This window comes from Setaria italica, chromosome VIII (genome assembly GCF_000263155.2).
Source record: "Setaria italica strain Yugu1 chromosome VIII, Setaria_italica_v2.0, whole genome shotgun sequence".
Taxonomy (NCBI): Eukaryota; Viridiplantae; Streptophyta; class Magnoliopsida; order Poales; family Poaceae; genus Setaria; species Setaria italica.
Window position 1 is genome coordinate 6,308,745 of NC_028457.1, and position 24,325 is coordinate 6,333,069.

General features: G+C 45.4%; 1 protein-coding gene and 2 pseudogenes across 1 annotated transcript; 2 read left to right on the top strand and 1 right to left on the bottom strand.

Annotated features, from left to right (window-relative positions):
* The first annotated feature begins 260 nt into the window (after positions 1-260).
* On the top strand, positions 261-4,634 carry LOC101773334 (annotated as a pseudogene).
* A 1,523-nt stretch (positions 4,635-6,157) lies between these two features.
* On the top strand, positions 6,158-9,513 carry LOC105914901 (annotated as a pseudogene).
* Positions 9,514-12,148: 2,635 nt separating this feature from the next.
* LOC105914902 lies at positions 12,149-14,067 on the bottom strand. Its single transcript, XM_012848115.1, has 3 exons — positions 12,910-14,067; positions 12,453-12,690; positions 12,149-12,156 (listed from the first exon to the last, which is right to left on the bottom strand). Exons 1-3 carry the CDS (start codon positions 14,065-14,067, stop codon positions 12,149-12,151), a joined length of 1,404 nt encoding a protein of 467 aa, XP_012703569.1.
* Positions 14,068-24,325: the final 10,258 nt, after the last annotated feature.

The following is a 24,325-nucleotide window of genomic DNA, read 5'->3' on the forward strand; positions in this document are numbered from 1 at the left end:
CCAGTACTAATACTAACATAAGTACCGGGCTAAAAAAGCAACCGGTACTAAGATCGAGGACGAATGCTCATATTTACGGTAGTATAAGCTACCACGTGAACATCGCTACCAATTGTAATATTGGATAGCACCAATTTCTGTTCCCCAATTAAGTCATAGCACCAACTTGATGCTGCACGAGGATGACCCACGTAACAATTATTTGTGCGTTCAACCAGACTGCATCTAATGCACTGACGATGACCCATGCACTGATTAGCGTCCAAGCAGCCTCTGGATCAACACGCCATGAGATTTTTCTCCGTCTCCTTCAACAGAAACTTTACCCTCTTATATCTGTCCACTATAATTGTTGGTCGGCATAGTTGGTCGCCGGATGCAACTCCTCCCACCCCGAGTTGCAGCACATGCTTGCTTTCTAGCTTCCTCAAATTCAGGTAATTACACTCCGTCAAATTTCAGTTCAAAGATTGTTCAGTATTAATTAGTTTTGAAGACACGCATACAGCTTAAAGTAATTTTTTCCGTGTGTCCTTTCTTCATCACAAAGAACTACTACTACTCTGACTCGTCGAAGCTTGCGTACTATATATCACATCAACGAGAACCGATCTCCAGCACGTACGTATTGCCTAATTACATCAGTTCAAGCTAAAGTTTCGAATGTTGCTTTTGAAGTTCAGATTGTCCAGATCTTCAACGAGAACTGATTTGTGAAATTTGGCCTTTCTCAGCCACGCGTGTCTGATTGTGCCTCTGAGCACTCAAGCAAGCGCGCAAAACCATCATGGCGGAGGCTGTTGTGGGACTGCTGATCGGCAAGCTCGGTGAGGCCTTGGCGAACGAGACAGCAGCCTACGGTACATCCCTGCTGTGCAAGGAAGCTTCTGCCCTTAAGGGCCTTTTCGGTGAGATCCGTAAAGCCGAGGGAGAGCTAGAGAGCATGAAGGCCTACCTGCGTGAGTCAGAGAAGCTCAGGGATGCCGATGAGACCACTGGCATATTCGTCAACAAGATCCGGGAACTATCTTTTTGGATCGAGGATGTCGTTGACGAGTTCATGTACAAACTTGAGGACAACAAACTTGGAGGATTTGCAGCAAAGACCAAGAAGAGGATCAAGCATGTCAAGGTTTGGCGTCGCCTAGCTCTCCAGCTCCGTGATATTAATGTCGAGCTTGAAGATGCTACAAAAAGGAGGGACCGTTATGTCATCCCGGGAATGGAGAGACATGCTGGAAACAGTGACCATCATGCTAGATCCACCAATCAAGCTTTGTGTTTTGCAAGGGAAGAGGATCTAGTGGGTATTGAAGGTAATGCAGCCAAGCTCAAGGGGTGGCTAGTGGATGATTTGGATGAAAGGAACATCAAAATCACCACAGTTTGGGGGATGGGCGGAGTAGGTAAAACTACTTTAGTTGATCATGTCTACAAGATGGTGAAACTGGATTTTGACGCTGCTGCATGGGTAACTGTGTCCAAGAGTTACCAAGTTGACTACTTGCTGAAGGAAATTGCTAGAGAGTTAGGCATCTCAATTGCTAGCAATATGGAAATGATAAGAGTAGTTGACGTTATCCGTAACCATCTCGAAGGTAAAAGGTACATTTTGGTTCTTGATGATGTTTGGGAACAAGATATGTGGATTAATAATATCATGCCTGTCTTTCCGACTAATTGTTCGGGTAGATTTGTTCTCACATCAAGATCATCTGAAGTTGCATCAGTAGCAACAAGTAACTGTGCAATTAATCTAGAGCCTCTAGGAGCAAATCACTCTTGGAAGTTATTCTGCAAGGAAGCTTTTTGGAACAGTGATGACAAAAGGTGCCCATCAGAGTTACTTGATTTGGCTGTAAAGTTCTTGCAAAAGTGCAAAGGCTTGCCCATTGCCATTGCATGCATAGGCCGTCTACTATCAATCAAACCCCACTCTGAATGGGAAACTGTTTACAAGGAGTTAGAATCGCACTCAACTAATAATGTGATCAAGAGTGTGGATATGATTTTGAGAGTCAGCTTGGAGGATCTTCCATCTGAATTGAAGAATTGCTTCTTGCATTGTGCAATGTTTCCGGAGGACTATGAAATCAAGAGGAGGAGGTTAATTAGGCACTGGATTACTTCTGGATTCATCAGGAAAAGGGGGAACAAAACACTAGAACAAGTGGCAGAGGGCTACTTGAATGATCTTGTCAACCGAAGTCTGCTACAAGTTGTGAGGAAGAATGAGGTTGGACGATTGAAAAGTTGCCGAATGCATGATGTCATCCGCCATCTTGCTATTGACAAAGCGGAGGAAGAATGCTTTGGTAAAGTTTATGAGGGCAATGGGACATTTTCAGTAGACGGAACGCGGAGACTGTCAATACAGAGTATCAATATTGTACCACAGAATCAATCTGATGCAGCACATCTCCGTGCAGTCTATGCTTTTGAGAGTTCTATTGATGTTGCTTTGTTGGGTACTATTCTTGCATCTTCAACATTGTTGTCAACATTGGATCTAGAAGGTACTCAAATCAAGATGCTGCCTAATGAGGTGTTCAACTTGTTCAATCTGCGTTTTTTGGGTCTTCGAAGAACTCGAATTGAGAGTCTACCAGAGGCTGTTGGAAGATTGCAAAGACGTAGCATCTACTCTTCTGCAATCTTTACCAAAGGATGTAGCGAAACTAAAGAAGCTTAGGTACTTGTATGCATCTTTATTTCTCAGAGAAGGAAATTGGACATGTTTTTGTGGAATTAGTGCGCCTCGGGGCATAAGGAATTTGACAGGACTTCATGCTCTGCAAAGTCTTAAAGCAAGCAAGGAGATTCTACGTGATGTTGCAGCATTGACAGAATTAAGAACATTTGCAGTTACCGATGTGACAAGTGAGCACTCCATAAACTTGTGTAGTGCTATATCGAATATGTCCCATCTTGCCCATCTAACTGTTTGGGCATTGAACGAAAATGAAGTATTACCGATGGAAGCACTCCGTTTACCAGAGACTCTTTATAAACTTGAACTGAGAGGGCAGCTGGAGAAGACACAGATTCCTCAGATTTTCTCATCCTGGTCAAACCTGAACAACCTCACTATATTGCAGCTGACGTCTTCCAAACTTAAGGAGGACTCCTTTTCTAGTCTCGTGACATTACGCAGTTTATGCAGTCTTAGTCTTTATCACGCTTATGATGGGAAGATAATTCGCTTCTATGCACAATCATTTCCTTGTCTCCAGACATTAGACATAATTGGTGCTCCGCAGCTCAAGCATATCGAAATAGAAGAAGGTGCATTGGAAAGCCTTGTTAAGCTAGTGCTTGGAGACTGCCGAGAGTTAAAGCACCTCCCTCATGGTATTGAATACATTACAACCCTTGAGGAATTATATTTACGAGACACTGCAGAGGAGCTCATAGAGAAGCTTTGGCAAGAAAGTGAATCATATGAACGCAATGAAGAGCATATGAAGATCAAACACATTAGAAAGGTTGTTGTTATGTTAACTGAGAAAAACATATGGGAAAGGATTCGCTGATTGAAGCATGAATTGCTGAATGCAGCTATTTGCCACGGTAAATGTTTATTTTATTCTGTTCACTGATACTGTTGTTCGATGTATACATGTAAATAACTTCATTCTCAATTATTAATACATGCTGAGGTGTTTTCTTCTCACGTTTTACTTCTGCGTTCATATGCATACATACTAGTAATTAACAGAGCATATAATAAACAAGAAGCACCTAATAGTGCAAGTTACTTTTATGTTTGTTCAACCTTTTATGTTATTTATTCTTCTTTTGAAACAAGGGCACATGAGCATGAACCACCATTACGTCTTCTTCCTTTTGTTTTGTTTTGTTTTATTTATGTTTGGTTGCGCATGAATTAGTTCAAGTGCAATAACTAAACTAGCGATAGCAGACACTTGCTGGGATTGGAGGGTTAAGGGTTGAAACAGTTGCATAAACTCCCTCCTCTCTAAATTATAGGTCGTTTTGGCTTTTTTAGATTCATAGACTTTGTTGTGCACTTAGATATACCCTATGTTTAGATGCATAATTATTTCTATGCATCTAGAAAATTCAAAATGACCTATAATTTCGAAAGGAGGAAGTACCTAAAGAGTGTCAGCACAGTATTTTATTTTAGTTCAGTACTTCAGTTGCACATGAATTATTCCTTTTTTTCACTAAATTACTGCAGGCAAAGGATTCAAGACACAAGGGCTGTGCTGGAGAACCAAGCTACTAGGAGAAGCAGCAGCGAAGTTTCTTTGCTGCAGGCAGCAGGTGGAGTCCGGTGACAAGGAGATTGTAATCAGGACGAATTCTAAAAAAAGTGTTCGTTGGCTCCTAGATATATCTACTTGTTTGATTTACGGGCAGTGCGCACGGAACCAGGAAACTCTGTGCCATCGTCTGGCTGCAGTTCTTTTGCCCATGTATGTTCAGGTTTCTGTTAATTTGTCAGTTGTAAGAATGGTTTTTGCTTGATTTCATCCATGGTAGAGGCATCCCCAGACGGCCATGCCTGTAATAAACTTGCAGTGTCTTTAGTTTTCGTTCCGCTGAACCTGATACGTATGCTTTTCGTTCCGATGAACCTGGCTGGCATGCTTTGCAGTTGGTGGTTACCTTTCATATAGGTCCTTCAGTTTGATAAGCTTGGCATGTTTATTTAATTGATCTCAGATACGTCAGGGACATTATTACATAAATCCCTGCTTTGATTGAGTGAAGTCTGGCTCAAGTCTCCTACACAGGATGTAGGGTCCACATATAAAAGGATAACAGCAAAGAAGACGAGCAAAAGCGCATCAAATTCAGAAGGCGAGGTTTGTTGCCCTACTCTGTTTTCTGGAAACAGAGCAAGCTCCAGTGCGTTACTCTATTTTCTTGGTTGCAGCAGAAGCAAAGTTTTGGCGCGTAAGGGGGTGTTTGGATACAAGGTGCTAAACTTTAACAGTGTCACATCGGATGTTCGGATGCTAATTAGGAGAACTAAATATGAGCTAATTATAAAATTAATTGCAGAACCCTGTGCTAATTCGCGAGACGAATCTATTAAGCCTAATTAATCCACCATTAGCAAATGGTTACTGTAGCACCACATTGTCAAATCATGGACTAATTAGGCTTAATAGATCCATCTTGCGAATTACACTCCAACTGTGCAATTAGTTTTATAATTAGTCTATATTTAATACTTCTAATTAGCATCAAACATCCGATGTGACGGGTGTTAAATTTTAACAGGTGAAGCCAAACAAGCCCTAAATGTCTGTTTGTCCGTGGAGCTGGCACACGGACAGCCCGGAGCAATTTGATGGGCAGGGCCGATTCCTACACGGGCCGCTAGCCCAAAGAGGAGTCAAGACACTACCAAATGGGCCTTACACATTTGGAGTTTTTGGGCCCAGGCTGTTGGGTACTCGGTGGTGATGATGATTAGACCTCTTCGTGTCTTTCTTGATCAAGACATCTCCTCCGTCGCCGCCGCATGGAGCTGAGCGGCCTCCTCGCTTCTGCGTCTGCCGTCGCCGCCACTTCAGGTGCTCTGCGATGGATAGTCGACGGAGAATACGGCGGACTTCCGCGCCGGCGCCTCTGGCCCGTGTTTCGTGATCTGGAGTTCTGGTTTCCATATATAGGTATCTTTGGTTTCTTTTCTATTGCGAGTTCTAGTTATCTACGATCATCACTGAAAGCTTAGAATTATCTTTTTTTTTAAAAAAAGCCTTAGAATTGCATCTGGCCAACCCAACTGCACATGCCGAGCACTTGTTTTCTTAAGGTGAACATGGGCAGGGCAAACTTGCATTGATCGATCACACTAATAATCTATGCAACAAAGGCCGGAGTCCAGCTGGTACCAATGTGATGGTCATGTTCTACTGACAAGGGCCTAGCAAAGTCGGCACTCTTTGACCTCTGACTTTGCTCTATTGAAGTCGAACAGCCGTTCTGCATGGGCATTTCTTTATGCGCTCGAGCTGTTTAGTGTAGATCCAGATCGGCATTACCTTCCGTGATCACGTTCACATACCAAACAAAACACTCAAAAGCACAAAAAACACACACCACTCGGTACCCACATACATCCACCTGTAACAACTCTGAGCAGTGAGCACTCAAGCAAGCCCACTCATTTTCCACCATGGCGGAGGCCATCGTCAGAGTGCTGATTGGCAAGCTAGGTGCGGCCTTGGCGAACGAGGCAGCAACCTATGGTGCATCCTTGTGTTCAAGGAAGCTGCTTCCCTCAAGGGTCTCTTCGGTGCGATCTGTATAGCCGAGGAGGAGCTGAAGAGCATGAAGGCCTACCTGCATGAGTCAGAGAAGTTCAGGGATGCCGATGAGACCACTGGCATCTTCGTCAACAAGATCTGGGAACTATCTTTCCGGATCGAGGATGTCGTCGATGAGTTCATGTACAAGCTTGAGGACAACAAGCATGGAGGATTTGCCGGCAAGATGAAGAAAAGGATCAAGCATGTCAAGGTTTGGCGTCGCCTAGCTCTCCGTGATATCAATGCTAAGCTTGAAGAGGCTGCAAAAAGGAGGGACCGTTATGTCATCCCGGGAGTGGAGAGACATGCTGGAAACAGTGACCATCATGCTAGATCCACCAATCAAGCTTTGTGTTTTGCTAGGTAAGAGGATCTAGTGGGTATTCAAGGTAATGCAGCCAAGCTCAAGGGGTGGATAGTGGATTATTTGGAGGAAAGGAACACCAAAATCACCACAGTTTGGGGGATGGGTGGAGTAGGTCAAACTACTTTAGTTGATCATGTCTACAAGATGGTGAAACTGGATTTCGATGCTGCTGCATGGGTAACCGTGTCCAAGAGCTACCAAGTTGAGGACTTGCTGATGAAAATTGCTAGAGTTTGGTATCTCAACCGATTCTAGCAATCTGGATATGAGAAGAGCAGTTGAGGTCATCCGTAACCATCATTAAGGTAAAAGGTTTCTCTTGGTCTTGGATGATGTTTGGGAACAAGATGTGTGGACAAATAATATCATAACTATCTTGCTGACTAATTGTACTGGACGATTTGTTCTCACATCAAGATTATCTGAAGTTGGATCACTGGCAGCTAGTAACTGTGCAATTAAGCTGGATCCGCTACAAGAAAATCACTCTTATTTTTTTTTTGAAAGGAAAAGGGCACGAGAGTGTGCCTATTTCATTGATAAAGGAGGGTTACAGCCGGCTAACCGGGCAAAAGGGGAAAAAAAGGAAAAAGGAGATAGAGAGGGTAGGCGCCCAGAGTGTTATGTTTACAAAAGAAGAGCCGCTAGGTCTCTCGCTCCTGCTGCTATCCACATGTTGGTTGAGGATTTGATTTTCGCCATTAGTGATGTCGTCAGAGAACCCTGGTGGCGGAAGATTCGGGAATTTCGCTCGTTCCATATTTCCCACATATAAGAAAATCACTCTTATATGTTATTTTGCAAGCTAGCTTTTTGGAATAGTGGTAAAAAAAGGTTCCCTACAGAGTTACATGACTTGGCTGCAAAATTCTTACAGAAGTGTGAAGGCCTACCTATTGCTATTGCATGCATAGGCCATCTACTATCTTGCAAATCCCCAACTTACTCAGAATGGAAAAATGTGTACGAGAAGCTAGAGTCGCAGTCAACTAAAAAGACAATTCCTGGTGTTGATAACATTCCGAAGGTCAGCTTGGAGGATCTTCCGTATCAACTAAAGAATTGCTTCTTACATTTTGCACTTTTTCCAGAGGATTACAAATTGACGAGGCGGAGGATAATTAGGCAGTGGATTACTTCTGGATTCATCAAGGAAAAGGACAACAAAATACTAGAGCAAGTGGCTGAGGGCTACTTGAGTGATCTTGTAAACCGAAGCCTACTACAAGTTGTGACGAAGGAGTCTGGACAAGTGAAACATTGCCGAATGCATGACGTTATCCGCCATCTTTCCATTGAGAAAGCAGAAAAAGAATGCTTTGGTAGAGTTTATGAGGGTCGCGGGAAGTTTTCAATACATGGAACACGTAGACTGTCAATACAGAGCACCAATAATGTATCGATGGATCAATCTAGTGCAACTAATCTCCGTGCAACCCAAGCTTTTACCAGTTCTGTTGATATTGAGTTGTTGAGGCCTCTCCTTGCATCCTCAGTATTGTTGTCCACACTGGATCTGCAAGGCACTAAAATAAATAAGATGCTACCTAATGAGGTCTTCTGCTTGTTTAATCTGCGTTTCTTGGGTCTTCGGAGTACTAGAATTGAGATTCTACCAGAGGCCATTGGAAGATTACAAAACTTGGAAGTACTGGACACATCACGTACTTGTCTACTATCTTTACCAAAGGACGTAGCAAAACTAAGCATGCTTAGGTATCTATATGCAACCGTAAGTATCATTGAAGGACGTTTCGGCCATCAGGGTGGAGTTAAGGTGCCTAGGGGCATAAGGAACTTGACAGGACTGCATGTTCTGCAAAATTTTAAAGCCAGCTCAGAGACACTACTTGATGTTGCAGCTTTGACGGAATTACGAAAATTTGGAGTTGACTGTCTAACAAGTGAGCACTCATCAAGCTTGTGTAGCGCTCTCCTTAACATGAACAATCTTGTCAGATTGGTCATTAATACGTCAAATGAAAATGAAGTATTTCCATTGGAAGAACTCTATTTACCAGAAACTCTCTCGAAACTTACACTGGTGGGGCAGCTGGAAAAGGAACGGATGCCTCGTATTCTCTCATCCTGGTTGCACCTTAACAACCTCAGTCATCTGCAACTGGTATTCTCCAAACTTGATGAGAACTCATTTCCTAACTTCATGGTGTTGCGTAATTTATGCTTTCTTACCTTTTTTAATGCTTATGATGGAAAGGCATTATGCTTCTCTGCACAGTCATTTCCTAGTCAAAGAGAACTAGAAATACGGGGTGCTTCGCAGCTCGACCAAGTTGAAATAGAAGAAGATGCACTGGGAAGCCTTAATAAGCTACGGTTTTCAGAGTGCCTAGAACTGATGAAGCGCCTCCCTCATGGCATTGAATACCTTACGGCCCTTGATGAATTAGATTTGATAGATGATGCAGATGAGTTTACAGAGATGCTTAGGCAGGAGAGTGAAGCAGATGAATGCAAGGAAGAACTTATGAAGATTAACCACGTTAGAGATGTTATCATTATATCAACCGGAAAAAAAAATTCAGGAGAAGAATTGTGTCCACAGAAAATAAAGAATTCACTTTCTGAAGGCTTTGATGCTAGCTGCCATTCCCTGGATTTACGTAAAAGGTATGCATTTTATGCGGCTTGTTGTTTGTTGGGCTAGCGGCAACACGCTATCATTTCTAAACGTCTCGTGGGTTTCATTTCTGCAGGTTGCCGCTGCCTTCTTTGTTAGTCTGCGTTGGTGGTTCAGTTCAGTGGCTCCTGAACATGATGGTTCAGTTCAGTGCAGCAGCGAGGGAAGGGCCTGAATTCTTCATGGGTGCTGTAGAGAAATACCGCACACCCTAACCAGGGGGGGTGGCCTTCATTATGTAGCCTAATAGGCTAGGGTTACAGTATACAAGGCCTATGGGCCGTACGCCCAATATGGGCTGTTACAATACATTCTAACACCCTCCCTCAGTCTAAGCGGGAGTGTCACGAACACAAAGACTGGACCTAAAATCAGTGAACAACTGTACAGTTAACCCTTTGGTCATAATGTCCGCGAACTGATGAGATGATGGAACATGGAGCACCCGAACTTGTCCCAAAGCAACCTTCTCACGGACGAAGTGAATATCTATCTCAATATGCTTCGTGCGACGATGATGAACTGGATTGGCGGTCATGTAGACAGCACTGACATTGTCACAGTAGACAATCGTCGCCGAAGAGATGGGTACGTGGAGCTCCTGGAGTAACTGACGAAGCCAACAAGTCTCAGCCACAGCGTGCGCAACAGCACGATACTCAGCCTCCGCACTCGAACGAGAAACCGTAGTTTGTCGTTTGGAGGACCAAGAGACTAAGTTGTCGCCGAGGAAGACACAGTAGCCTGAAGTGGAGCGCCGAGAGTCGGGACAACCAGCCCAATCAGCATCGGAATAGGCGGACAAGCTGGTGATGCTACCTGTGCCGATGTGAAGCCCGGTGGAGAGGGTGCCCTTGACGTACCGCAGTACACGCTTGAGCAGCGCAAGATGAGGCGCGCGCGGGTCGTGCATGAAGAGGCAAACCTGCTGTACGGCATAAGCGAGGTCCGGACGAGTCAGCGTGAGATACTGAAGTGCACCGGCGAGGCTGCGGTACTGAGTGGCATCCGCCACCGGTGCGCCGTCTGTAGCAGAGAGCTTGGCATGAGTGTCAACGGGAGTCGCCGTGGATTTGACACTCAGCCATGCCGGCGCGCTGGAGCAGATCCACAGCGTACTGGCGCTGCGACAGGAAGAGACCGTCAGCGGAACGCGTGACAGAGATCCCGAGGAAGTGATGAAGATCCCCGAGATCCGTCATGGCGAACTCGGAGTGAAGTAGCTCGGTGATGCGACGAAGAAGCGGGGTCGACGAGGCTGTCAGAATGATGTCGTCGACGTAGAGCAGTAGGTAGGCGATGTCGGCACCCGCTCGGTAAACAAAGAGGGACGTGTCAGAGGTCGAAGCAGTAAAGCCAGACCGCTGAATGAAGCCGGAGAACCGCTGGTGCCACGCCCTGGGCGCCTGCTTGAGTCCATACAAGGACTTTTGCAGGAGACAGACGTGGTCGGGAGCTGCCGGGTCGACGAAGCCGGGCGGCTGCTGGCAGTAGACGGTCTCGTTCAGATGGCCGTGAAGAAAGGCGTTCTTCACGTCCAGCTGATGTATCGGCCAGGAGCGAGAAGCGGCGATGCTGAGGACGACCCGGATGGTGGCCAGTTTGACAACCGGGCTGAACGTCTCGTCGTAGTCGATGCCGTACCGCTGCGAGAAGCCACGAACAACCCATCTGGCTTTATGACGAGCCAGAGAGCCGTCAGCATGATACTTGTGCTTGAAGACCCACTTGCCGGTGATGACGTTGGCACGAGGCGGTCGAGGAACCAGACGCCAGGTGCCATTGTCCACAAGCGCCTTGTATTCGTCGGTCATCGCCACGCGCCAATTAGCATCGGCAAGCGCGACACGGGTGTTGCCTGGCAGCGGAGAAGCCAGGGCGGAGGTCGAGGCGGTGAAGCCATACCGCTGCATGGGCGGCGGCAATGAACCCGTCCGGGACCGAGTCTCCCGCGCAAGGGGCTCTGGAGCCCGGGGCGCCGCTGCTTGCGGCACTGGAGCCGAGGGCACCTGCGGCTGCTGCTGGTCCGACGGCGGCGTCGGCTGAGGAGGCGGCGGCGGACGCGGATGACGAGTGTAGTGGATGCCGAACCGCTGCCGATCAGTGGCAACGGCGGGGGCACCGGCCGGCGTAGGAGAAGCCGAGGAGGTGGGCGAGGCCGGCCGGGGCGCCTGGGGCAGCCTGTAGGCAACACCATGCCACAGGATGGCCGGGTCCAGCCCGACGGGGTCGCCGGCATCGTCTGGTGCAGACGAGGCGGGCGCAACCGAGGCCCGCGAGTGCCGAACGTCTGAGGTAGACGGGGCAAGCGCGGGAAGTATATCCTGTATCAAAAAATCAAGAGAATCCGGTTGGGGCTTGGAAGCCGCAAACGGAAAGTGAGTCTCATCAAAAACAACGTGGCGAGAGATGATGATCTTGCGAGTAGAAAGATCAAGACACCGGTAGCCCTTCTGGGAAGGAGGGTAACCGAGGAAAACACACGCTGCTGAGCGAGGGGATAGTTTATGAGAAGTCGTGGAACTAAGGTTCGGATAGCACAGGCAACCGAAAACGCGAAGGATGGAGTAATCTGGCATTTTGCGGTGAAGAAGATGATAGGGAATACCATTATGTATGGATGATGACGGCCGCCGGTTGATTAGAAACACAGCGGTGGAAAGAGCTTCGACCCAGTAGGATGGAGGCATGGCGGCATGAAACAGAAGCGTGCGAACAGCATTGTTCAGTGTGCGAAGCATTCGCTCAGCTTTGCCGTTTTGGGCGGATGTGTAGGGGCACGAGGTGCGTAGCAGGATGCCGCGGCTAGCTAGGAAGGTAGCGGTGGCGTTGTTGATGAACTCGGTGCCATTATCTGCCTGAAAACAGCGCACAGGAAAACTGAACTGTGTATGAGCGTAAACAACAAACTGGACAAGATGGTCATGAACTTCTGATTTATGGCGAAGAGGAAAGATCCAACAATAATGTGTATAATCATCAACTATGACAAGATAAAATTTATAGCCAGAAATACTCAAAATTGGAGAGGTCCAGACATCGCAGTGAACAAGTTCAAAGGGAGCTGATGTACTAGAAACCGAACTAGCGAATGGCAGCCTAGCGTGCTTGCCAAGCTGGCAGGCATGACAAATGTGGCGAGCTGCTTTATTACACTGGATAGCTGAGAGCTTAGTAAGAGCGTTGACGACGGCAGGTGAAGGATGACCGAGGCGGGAGTGCCATAACTCCGGGGAGACGGTGGCGACATGGCAGCGAGGTGGCATGTCATGTGGAATGGTGTAGAGATCCCCATTGCTATTGCACCGAAGAAGGACCGTCTTGGTCTGCAGATCCTTAACAGAAAAACCATAGGCGTCAAACTCAATGGAACAATTATTGTCGCGAGTAAGCTGTCGAACAGATAACAGATTATGAGCGAGTTGGGGAGCGACAAGAACATTATCAAGACGAAAGGGACGATCAGCTATGTGAAGAACAGAAGTGCCACGACAATGAATAGGAATTGATTGACCGTTGCCGACCGTAATGGACGACGGTGGCGACGGGAGATGGGAAAGTAAAATACCGTCATTGGAGGACATGTGAGATGTCGCTCCGCTGTCCATGACCCAGGGTGCAGACCCGCCCTGGATCGCCATCTGGTTGAGGGCGGCAATCAAGCTTGCCGAGTCCCAGTGGCCCGGAGGCCCGTACGCCGGAGGACCGCCGGCAGCGGAGAACTGCGGAGGCGCGAAGGCGGTGTGTGCCTGTGGAGGAGGCGCAGGTGGCGCACCCCACTGCTGCTGCTGCTGGGGAGGCCACGGAGCAGCCCAAGGGTTGTAGCAAACCCAGGGGCCGGCCGGCTGACGCCCGCCGAAACTGCCGCCGTGCTGCTGGTTGCGGCCACCGCCGCCAGGGCCACCTTGCTGCTGGTGGCGCCCACCGCCGCTGCTGCCACCGCCGCCGTTGCCACCACGGCCGCCCTTGCCCTTGCCACTCCTGCCCTTGCCACCGCCCCCACGATTGGTGGACGCAGAAGGGGTGGACTGGCAGGATGGCGACGTGCAGGAGGAGGTGGTGGAGGCTGCCAGAGCGGAAGCCGAGGCCGTCTTGGCCTCGGTGCCAAGGCGGAGCTCCTTGACGCGGAGCATGTTGGTGGCAGACTTGAAGTCGGGAAGCGGCGACGTGTTGGAGATGATGTCGGCAGTGTTGGCGAAGCGGGAGTTGAGGCCACGCAGGAGATTGAGCACGAGCTGCGCGGGGGAGATGGTGTGACCGACCTCCCGGAGGGCATCAGCGGTGCGCTTCATCTGCTGGGCGTAAGCATCGACGGAGAGGTCGCCCTGGGACAGATTGTGGAACTCCTGCTCGAGGACGACGGCGCGGGACTCCTTGTTCGCCTGGAACAAGTTCTCGATGGAGACCCACAGAGCGCGTGCATCCTGTTCAGGCTCCATGGCGAGGTCAAGGACGGTGTCGTCGACGGAGCCGTACATCCAGCCGCGGATGCAGGCGTCGGGCTGAGACCACAGGGGGTCAGTCGGACGCGCGGCCACCGTGCCATCGATGTGGCCGAGCAGCCCGTACTTGCCGCAGAGGGCGGTGAAGAACGCCTGCCACTTGGAGTAGTTCGGGCGCTCGAGGCTGAGCGCGTTGGGGACGTGCTGCTTCACGTTGACAGAGGCGTAGGCGGCGAAGAGAGGAGCAGCGACGGAATCCCCATTGGCGCCGGACGACGGGTGGCTGATGGCGCCGGTCGTGGAGGAGGAACTCGACGACGACGTCATGGGCGCGACTAGAAGAGGCGCGACAGCCCCGGGCGGCAATCCGCGCGAAGGCAGAGGCCTTGACTGAGCGGCGCGTCGGAGCTGGAGCCCAGGCTGGCGGCGGCGCGAAGGCGCACGCGGCCGATGGTGCGGCGGTGCGGGCGGAAGGTGGAGATCGTAATTAGGGCAGATACCATGTAGAGAAATACCGCACACCCTAACCAGGGGGGGTGGCCTTCATTATATAGCCTAATAGGCTAGGGTTACAGTATACAAGGCCTATGGGCCGTACGCCCAATATGGGCTGTTACAATACATTCTAACAGGTGCACATTGCAGAACAGAGAGTGCCAATACACATATACTTCAGCAAATGTGTTTGCAAATTAAGCGCAAACACCATTGTGATTTAAGTGCCACTAGTGGAGAATAGATCTTCCATCCAGGGTAATATGTCTCGACGCTTTTTGGATGCGGGACTAAAGGAGCTTTAATCCCATATCAAACGGCCACCACTGACAACAGGAGCTTTAGTCCCAAGACTAAAGAACATCTTTTAGTCTCAGTTGTAATGGGCAGTAAAGACCATGGATTCTGGTGGGGCATTTAGTCCCGGTTGGTAATTCCATCTGAGACTAAATGGATGGCCATTAGTCCTAGTTGATGTTACCAACTGGGACTAAACACCTCGCATATAAAAGTCAGCTTCTTCCTTCCCGAGTTCGAGCCACTCAGACCGAGAGCTTCGGACTCCTTCTCCATGGCGACCAAGCAAGCTTAGGGAGGTGTTGCCCAATTTTTTTCTTCAATTTTTTGGGATTTCACTCATCCAAAGTGTTGTAAAGGTTAGCTACTTCATCCTTCCTTCATTTATTGTTATTATGCTTTATTTTATGCTTTAGAGATAGAGAAAAATGAGTTTTTTAGAGTGAGGGAGAATGGAGAGCATTTTTTATTTATACATGTTTCTGAGGTAGAATTTGATGGATAGCTTGCTTGTTATATATGATTCATATTAGATAAATATCTTGATCAATATTAGGTATAGGAAAAAATAAAGTAAATATGTTTTATTATTTAGTCATTGCAATAAAATTGAGGTAAACAAAATTGTAGGTGGAAGAAATAGAATTCGGTCATTGCTACAATTTTTTCGATAGTTTGCATGTTAAATTAGAGTGACATGAAAAATACACCGGTCAACTTAATGCTACAATTATGGAACAGGACAACAATGATACACTAAAGGCTACATACGCTCCATAGTAGATTTCACGAAGTCAAGAATCCAAAAATAATGGTAGAATAGAAGAACTTCGAGTCCACAAACTCGGGCTGAATATCATAAAAAATCTTGAAATAGCTTTCCAAACGTCTTTTGGAGCCACATTCTCATAATAGAAGTATAGTGACCGAATAGCCTATTCAATCAGAGATCTGTTCACTGACCTTGACCCATCGGTTTTGGTTGGTTTTGGCTTGCCAAAATGGACTATGCTCAATGAAGAACAGGCTATTGTGTGCCATCATACTTCTATTATGAAAATGTGGCACTTGCTTCAAAACATGTTTGGATAATTATTTCATGATTTCTTTATGATATTCGGCCCGAGTATGTGGACTCGAAGATCTTCTGTTGTACCATTATTTTCTGGTACTGGAGGAGTGGAGGTGACTCTCCATAGACTTTAGAGAAGATTGAGTCATGTGCAGAGATGGCTTGGAGGGCGAATATTCTGCTACGGTGTACCATTATTTTAGGATTATTGACTATGTGAAGTCTACTATGGAGCGTCTATAATCTTTAGTATATATATATATATTTATAGTCTTGTTCCAGAATTCTAACATTTTTCTTTTTGTTGACCTAGTAAATGTTATGAAGGTTGATTGGTGTAATTTTCATATGAATTATTTTTATCTTTATGAAGGTTGATTGGTGCAAATTATCAATACTGATCAAGTTTTTTATCTCATACGAATACCTATCTCCATTTATCTGGTAATACAATGTAGATGGACCGGCGACCTATCTCCATTTTTTAGGTAATACAATGCAGATGGACTGGCAATGGATGTACAACACGGATAGACGAACCAAGCAGTTTGTTGATGGCTTGTATTATTTTCTTGAAGTGGCCAAAACCAACAAGTCAGAGAAGGGATTCATATGTTGTCCATGCTTCCAATGCAGTAATAAGAAGGACTACTCTTCTTGGGAGACTCTTCACAGCCACTTATTTATATACGGTTTCATGCCTAACTATTTGGTTTGGACCAAGCATGGCGAAAGAGGGGTTATAATGGAAGACGGCGAAGAAGAGGAGGATGATAACAACATTCCGGACTGAACTACAGGCCAAGCTTTTGCAGATACTACAATGGACGAGGCTGATGAAGAAGAGTTTGCAGAAGAGGACCCTATTGATGATCTTTGTCAGATGCTACGGGATGCACAAAAAGATTGAGAAATTGTAGGAATGAGAAAAGTTGTAGTGTATGATAGATGATCACAAAAAATTATTGTACCCAGATTGCAAGTAGGGGCATAAAAAACTGGGTACCACACTGAAAATGCTGCAATCGAAGGAAAAAAATGGTGTGTCTGATAAGGCATTTCAGGGGATATTAAAAATTGTAAAGAACATGCTTCCCAAGAATAATGAACTGTCGTCCACAACATATGAAGCTAAATAGGTTGTTTGCCCTTTGGGATTGGAGGTTCAAAAGATACAAGCATGCCCTAATGACTGTATCCTCTATCGTGGTGATGAATACGAGAAATTGGATGCTTGTCCTGTGTGCGGAGCGATGCAGTATAAGATTAGGCGAGATGATCCTGGTGATGTTGAGGGGCAGCCTCCCAAGAAGAGAGTTCCCGCGAAGATGATGTGGTATTTCCCTATAATACCATATTTGAAGCGTTTGTTCATAAACAAGACGACTGCTAAGTTGATGTGATGGCATAAAAAAGAACGTAAGCAAGATGAGATGCTTAGACACCCCGCGAATGGGGTCCAGTGGAGATCAATTGATAGAGCATTTCTGGACTTTGAAAGTGATGCAAGAAACATAAGGTTTGGTTTAAGTACTGATGGATTCAATCCATTCAGTGAGTTTAGTAGTGGTCATAGTACTTGGCATGTGACCCTATGTATATTCAACCTTCCTCCTTGACTGTGCATGAAGCGGAAGTTCATTATGATGCTGATGCTTATCCAAGGCCCAAAACAATCCGACAACAACATTGACATGTACCTAAGACCGTTGTTGATGAACTTTTACTGCTCTGGAAGGAAAAAAGGTGTACTTGTGTGGGATGAGGATAAACACGAGAACTTTGACCTACGAGCATTGTTGTTCATAACCATCAATGATTGGCTTGCGTTGTGTAACCTTTCAGGACAAACAAACATGGGATATCAGGCCTGCACCCACTATTTAGACGACACAGACAGGATGTATTTGAAACACTATAGGAAGGTCGTGTATCTAGGTCACCGCCGATTTCTTCCTGCTATCCACCCGTTAAGAAAGAAAGGGATGCATTTCAAAGGGGCGTCAGACCATCATAAAAAACCTACACACCGTAATGGAAAGCGTGTATTTGAGATGATAAAGGATGTAAGGGTAGTCTTTGGAAAGGGACTTGGTAGTGAACCAGTTCCGAACAATGATAACGGACGTGCACCTATGTGAAATAAGAAGTCTATATTTTGGGAGCTACCTTATTGGGAAATCCTAGAGGTCTGCAATGCAATAGACGTGATGCACCTGATGAAGAATCTTTGCATGAACGTGCTAGGCTTCCTAGGTTGTTATGCGAACTCAAAAGATACATTGGAAGCACGACAGGACCTGAAACGTATAAAGCAACGAGATGATCTACATTCAGAAAAGAGAGATAAAAGATAGCCCTACTTACATCCTGCCAGTTACACTCTCAACAAGAAAGAGAAGGATAGCATGTTTGACTGCATGAATAGTATCAAGGTTCCATCTGGGTACTCCTCGAATATAAAGAGAATAATAAATATGAAAGAAAAGAAGTTCAAAATCTAAAGGCCCATGACTGCCACATGTTGATAACTCAGTTGCTTCCGGTTGCAGTGAAGGGTATTCTACCAAAGAATGTATGATTGGTGCTCGTAAAGCTATGCACGTTTCTCAATGCAATTTTGCAAAAGACAATCGATCCAACCAAGCTACTAAAGCTACAGAATGATGTGGTGCAATGTCTTGTCAGTTTTGAGTTGGTATTTCCACAATCCTTCTTCAATATTATGACCCACCTTCTGGTTCACCTAGTCAAAGACATTACTATTCTCAATCCAGTATTCCTGCACAATATGTGGCCTTTCAAGAGATTCATGTCAATCTAAAAAACTATGTTGTTAATCGTGACCATCCAGAAGGAAGCATCGCCAAGTCATATGGAACAGAGGAGGTCATTGAGTTTTGTGTTGATTTTATTGACTAAATTAATTCAATTGGGGTTCCAGTATCACGCCATGAGGGGAGGCTACAGGGAAAGGGCACCCTTGGAAGGAAATCAAGTTTGAGCAATGATAGTGATTTATTCCATAAAGCACACTTCACGGTTCTGCAACCATCATCCTTTATGGCTCTGTATATCGAGGAACACAAGCAGATTCTATTTTCCCAATACCCGACGAAATCCGATGCCTAGATTATACGTCATCACATGGATACTTTTCCCTCTTGGTTGCGTCAACACCTTATGGGTAACTCTGCGATTCACGAACAACTCGCTAGGTTAGCTAGGGGACTTTCTAGCACAATCGTGAAATTCCAAGGTTACGAGATAAAAAGTTATACATTTTACACGAGAGCCCAAGACCAAAAAAGCATCAACCAAAATAGTGGTGTCCGTATAGATGTCATAGATAGCAATGGGAGCAAGGACTCGTATTATGGTTTCATAAAGGAGATCTGGAACTCGAATACAGACCGCTGAACATTCCTCTATTTTGTTGCCTATGGGTGAAGCTGACTAGAGGTGGCATAATGAAAGATCAATATGGAATAACAATAGTAGACCTGACCAAGACTGGATACAATGATGAACCATTCATCCTTGCCAATGATGTGCATCAAGTTTTCTGTGTGAAAGACATGTCTAGCAAACACAAGAAAAATTTAGAAGATAAAGAAAAACCATGGGAGCCAAAGTGCCACATAGTTCCTCCAGGTAAAAGAAAAATCATGGGAGTCGAGAACAAAACAGACCAGTCAGATGATTATGTTCAATTTGATGGCATGCCTCCATTCACTGTCAAAGTTAACCCAAGCATCATGCTAGCCAAAGAAGAGGCTTCGTACTTACGCTGCGATCAGGACCAAATAACTTTCGTCAAGAAGAAGTTTTTTAACGTTACATTGTAATTCACTATATATGGTGCACCAATGTCTATGACCATCAGAACCTTTCAATGATATTGTAATGCTCTATGGTGAACCTTTATTTGATCAATATAAACAATGTTAACTTAACCACGTACATCAATTACATTTTTGTGCATTGAAATTATTTAATTGAAGAGTTTGTTGATCAATTGATGCATTAAAATAATTATTCTAGAAACTTAATAAACTAGTATAGAATTAATGACTGATTCAAACTTTTTTTAGATATACTTGCTAATTTAATATATTTTTGTATGTTCAAAATATGTAATTTTTTTATTTTTCTTTAACAACACCAGTATAAAACAACTTAAAATATACATAAATTAAAACTACAAACCAATTGTAGCATCTGTGGGAAATGAAAAGGAGGGGCCTTTAGTCCCGGTTGGTAATACCACCCGGGACTAAAGGGGGTATAAATATCTTTTCTTTGCCCCCTTCTTCCTCCTCACTTCACTTCCCGGTCTACCGCCCCTCATCTGCTCCGCCCCGACAGATGCGTCCTCCTCCCAGGCCGTCGCATCCGCCACTGGCCCTGTCGACGTGCCGCGCCTCCCCGTCCTCCTCCATCGCCGCCACTCCCCCACGCCTCTCTGTTGTCCTCCGCCCCGGCGCCCGCGCGCGCCCTCTCCATCGTCCTCCGCCCCAGCCCGGCCATGCCACTCCCACGCCGCCATCGCTGGTGCGACCCCTCCACCGTCAGTGCTACCACCCTCAACACCGCCCCTCTCTCCAGCGCCACCGGCTGGCCGCTGCCCACGGCGTGGTGCCATCGCCGCCAGCCTCGTCCCAGGCCGTCTCGCCCGTCCTCCTCGTCATCACCTCGCGGCTCACCGCGCACGCCATCCCCATTCCTAGCCTCCTCCTCGTCGCCACATGCCTCCCGGCCGCCACCACCTCACGAAGAGGTACGCGCGCATGGTAGAATACAACCTATATCAAGAAGGGTCGAACTCTAGATTTTAATGACTGGCCAAAGTTATGAGATCACTAGAACTCATTTCTGGAATACAAAAGGAGTGAAGATAGTGCGAACAAGGTTAAGATCAACACAGGCAATGCCCTTCAGAAGGAGTACCATCATCATCTAGGGCAAGATGGTTACAGGAGTGCAATTCCTAGATGGAGAAAGATGGAACAAGACCTACTCGATCGAGGTATCGTACCAGCAACTATTGACTAGCCCGATCGATTGAAGAATTGGTATTACACTCACGGAGGCACCCTTAGACCTGAGGATGGAACACTTGTTTTCAATGAAACAATACGTGAGAAGGTCCTCAGGCTTATCAAAAACATTGAAGATTCTAAAGCAAGAAAGTTCAAGCCTGGTAGAGAGAACGATGAGCTAACGATGGCGCTCAGAATCCCGAACACCTAGGACGTTGTCGAGGCTTCAGTGTGGTTTCGTGGGAGTATGCTTTCCATAGGGACATCGACACATACAGAAGCCGGAAGAGAAGAAAGGAACAACAAGAGGAGAGGTGGCGGTGCATGTTAGAAGCAAAAGTGCATGAACAACAAGACGTAAGAATGTAGAAAGAATTAATCGGTGAGTGGTCCTAACAGTTATTGAGATGGCCCAATCTGGAGCATTGCCGGATCCCAACGTCGTTGTCGGCCCTTCTCAACGCCGAAGTAGTTGTGCTTCTATAGGAGTCCCCAATGAGAACATGCCAAGCTTACCCGTGGTTGTGTAGGACAACAAACAGTACCCTGTGGATGACATCCCTCAGTGCACCTCATGTGAGCTATACAGACCATTTGGCAATCTCACAATTAAGATATACATATATACCATATATACAACTATCTCAATTGATCCATGCCTCAGGAATTTAATAACTTCTTTATTTCTCCTTATATGTACAAGTGGTGTACGGAAGTGCTTTACCAATCCTACTAGGACAGACAAGCCATGGTATGGCGATTCCACCTGGCTACTCCACAGTTGGGGTGGAGGAGATTTGTGATAGTCAATATGAAGTCCTAGAGCTCGACCTCCCTGGAGGTGATGGGGTAAGGACACTAGGAGATGCACTTCATGGCATCATTCTATGGCGCAAATGTAACATCATCATCTCCGATCAGGAGGCATCATTTCTTCTCATAGATCTCCCGCAGCCACCATCTCCTCAAAACTCAAGACAAGCACATCCACCTTCAGGACCGTTGTCACCATCGGGATCGTCGCATCTTGCTCGATCACCATCTCCAGCACCATGGAATCCTGGAGGTGCAAGCGACAATGACCAAAACACCTCTCCCTGATCACCGTCTACAGCACCAAGACTAAAGTCTGGTGCGAGCAAGGAACCTGCAACACCTCTCAAGAAGTCGCGACCACCGCCTTTCAAGCCAAAGAAGCCAAAGGCGAAAGAACTAAGAAAGAAAACAAAGAAGTCTGAACCTATTAAGAAGCTAGCAGGCGATATGACTCCTGAGGAATTGGAGGAGGCATCGCAAGCACATGTAAGGGAGTGGTTTGAAAAAATTGTTGCAGAAAGAAAAGCGAAGGAGATGGAGCCTAAGCCTGTAGATCCAGCCAAATTAAAGTTTTTTATTAGCATGAAAAAAGAAGTCAAGAATACATTACTATCGAACTACGATCATTCGTTAGTTAAGTCTTATCAGAAGAAAAAAATCAAGGAGAGTCGTCATTTGGTCCCCCAGCTCGGGCAGCAAGATCAGCAAGCAGATAAAGACGCTCTAGCTATAGCAGCTTTGCCTTTAGAACAACAAATCAGGCTCATTAAGTTTATGGATGACAAAGGTCTCTTGCTTGCTAAAGTTCTAGGGCGAGCCAAACCGCCACCTCCAGAAAAGACTATACCTAAATGGCCCTTTGAGTTAGGCAAGCCTTTAGTCAGGCCTGAACTGGTACGGAAGCTCTCAACTAAGATGTATGAATTCCATCAGTAGTACATAGAGCAGTCGGCCAAGGAAATGTTCATGTTCGCTCTTCTTGTTAAACCGATTGATTTTTTCGGTGAAGGTGAGAAACTGTTGTGGTTGGAATTAAAGGATATTTATGAAGTGTACCATCAAGATGCCCTTGATGTTTCTCTCATCAGTGCCTATGTTTTGTAGATGCGCGTTTATTAGATGTTAATTTTAGCTCATATTATTATATTGTGTGTGTATTACCCTACTAACTTTGTCTTTCATTTTATGTAGGATGCAAATTCAGAGGTGTCGCCGAGAATCGTACTTCAACATTGACTTCATGGACCCAGCGCTTATGAACCAAGATCAGATTCGGGATCACTCAAAGAATACACTGGACCGAATATACAAAGTCTTGGAGCAATAGAATTGCAAGCAATACATACTACTGCCTACAACTTTAAGTAAGTGTGGGTACCATCTATTTTTGTTTTCCTTTCTCTTACCTAATTAATGTTAGTTAGTTCTAATATGAACATTTATGTATGAAGTTTCCACAGGATTCTCCTCATAATTATGATTGATCAAAGCAATGTTATTGTGTTTGATTCGTTGAGGAAACCAAAGGACGAGTACCAAGACATTCAAGACATGCTTAACTTGTAATAATTCTGTACCTTTATCTCTATGCAAAAGTTTGATTCCTAAATTTTCACCTAACACTGTATCATTCATTATTTTAATTCGAAGTGCATGATAACGATTCCGTAAGCATCACCATGGTGATTTCAAAGAAAAACTTACATTCAGTACAACATTCTCGGTATGTATAAAGTTTGCACATTTTATACATTCTATAACACGAATATTTTCTAACTTGTTTTTTTCCACTAAAGTGCTTGAGACGGGAACAAGGGAATAATTTATGTGGATTCTACGTTTGTGAGCACATGTATCATTCCGTGAGGGATAAGGTGATATCGGACAATATAACTGTACGTAAAATAAACCAATTAATAATTAATCATTTTCTAGCTCCTTTGGTGTAATATTCACATATTTTCAAATTACAGATGATGCATATTAGAGAAGAACTCTTGGAGAAGGAGAGACTTTTTGGCAATCCAAGAAGTTCTCATAGGATTTCTGGTGGACGAGGTGATAAATCCCAATGAAGAATTTTATTAGATGGACATTCAATAGCCGAACCGAGCAACACCACGACGGGAGGATCCTAAGAATGAAGAGGACAAGTTATTGTATATATAGTAATTGTATAAATACTAGCTTGATATGTATAAACTACTAAGAATTGTATATATAGTAGTTATAATTAATATTATGATATACTATCATGAAATATATATACGACATGCATACAATACGAGCGTATACGTGTAAGTAGTGTACGCTAAGGATGTATACGTGTGTGTATATATATAAAAGCGAAGTAACAATTAATATTAATATGGAAAAAAATTCAGGGTAAAAAGAAAAATATCTTTAGTCCCAGTTGGTACCACTGCATGCACATGCATGGCGGTCCCTTTAGTCCCGGTTGGTATTACCAACCGGAACTAAAAGGGGTCTTTAGGCTTGGGTTAGTCCCGAAAGATTAGTTCCGGTTAAATATTCAAGAGATATGACTCCTTCCAACCAGGACTAATGCTCACTTTTCCACTAGTGCAAGGATCATTTGCGCTTGGTGTTAATCTAAAATTCAAAAGTTGTGCCTGGTGAAGAGAACAGAGAGTGCTTTGATAGTCAGCTGTCGGAATGGATTGGCTTGATGTCCTTCATGGAAGGCACTCCCAGATCTGTAATAAACTTGGAGAGTCTTTACTTTCATTTTGCTGAAGAAACTTTGTATATGGTGATATCTTTTGTTTTGAATTTCAATCAGCAATATTTTTATCAATATTTTGAACGGATGAATGGGATATAATGTGGGTAAATTATCCTA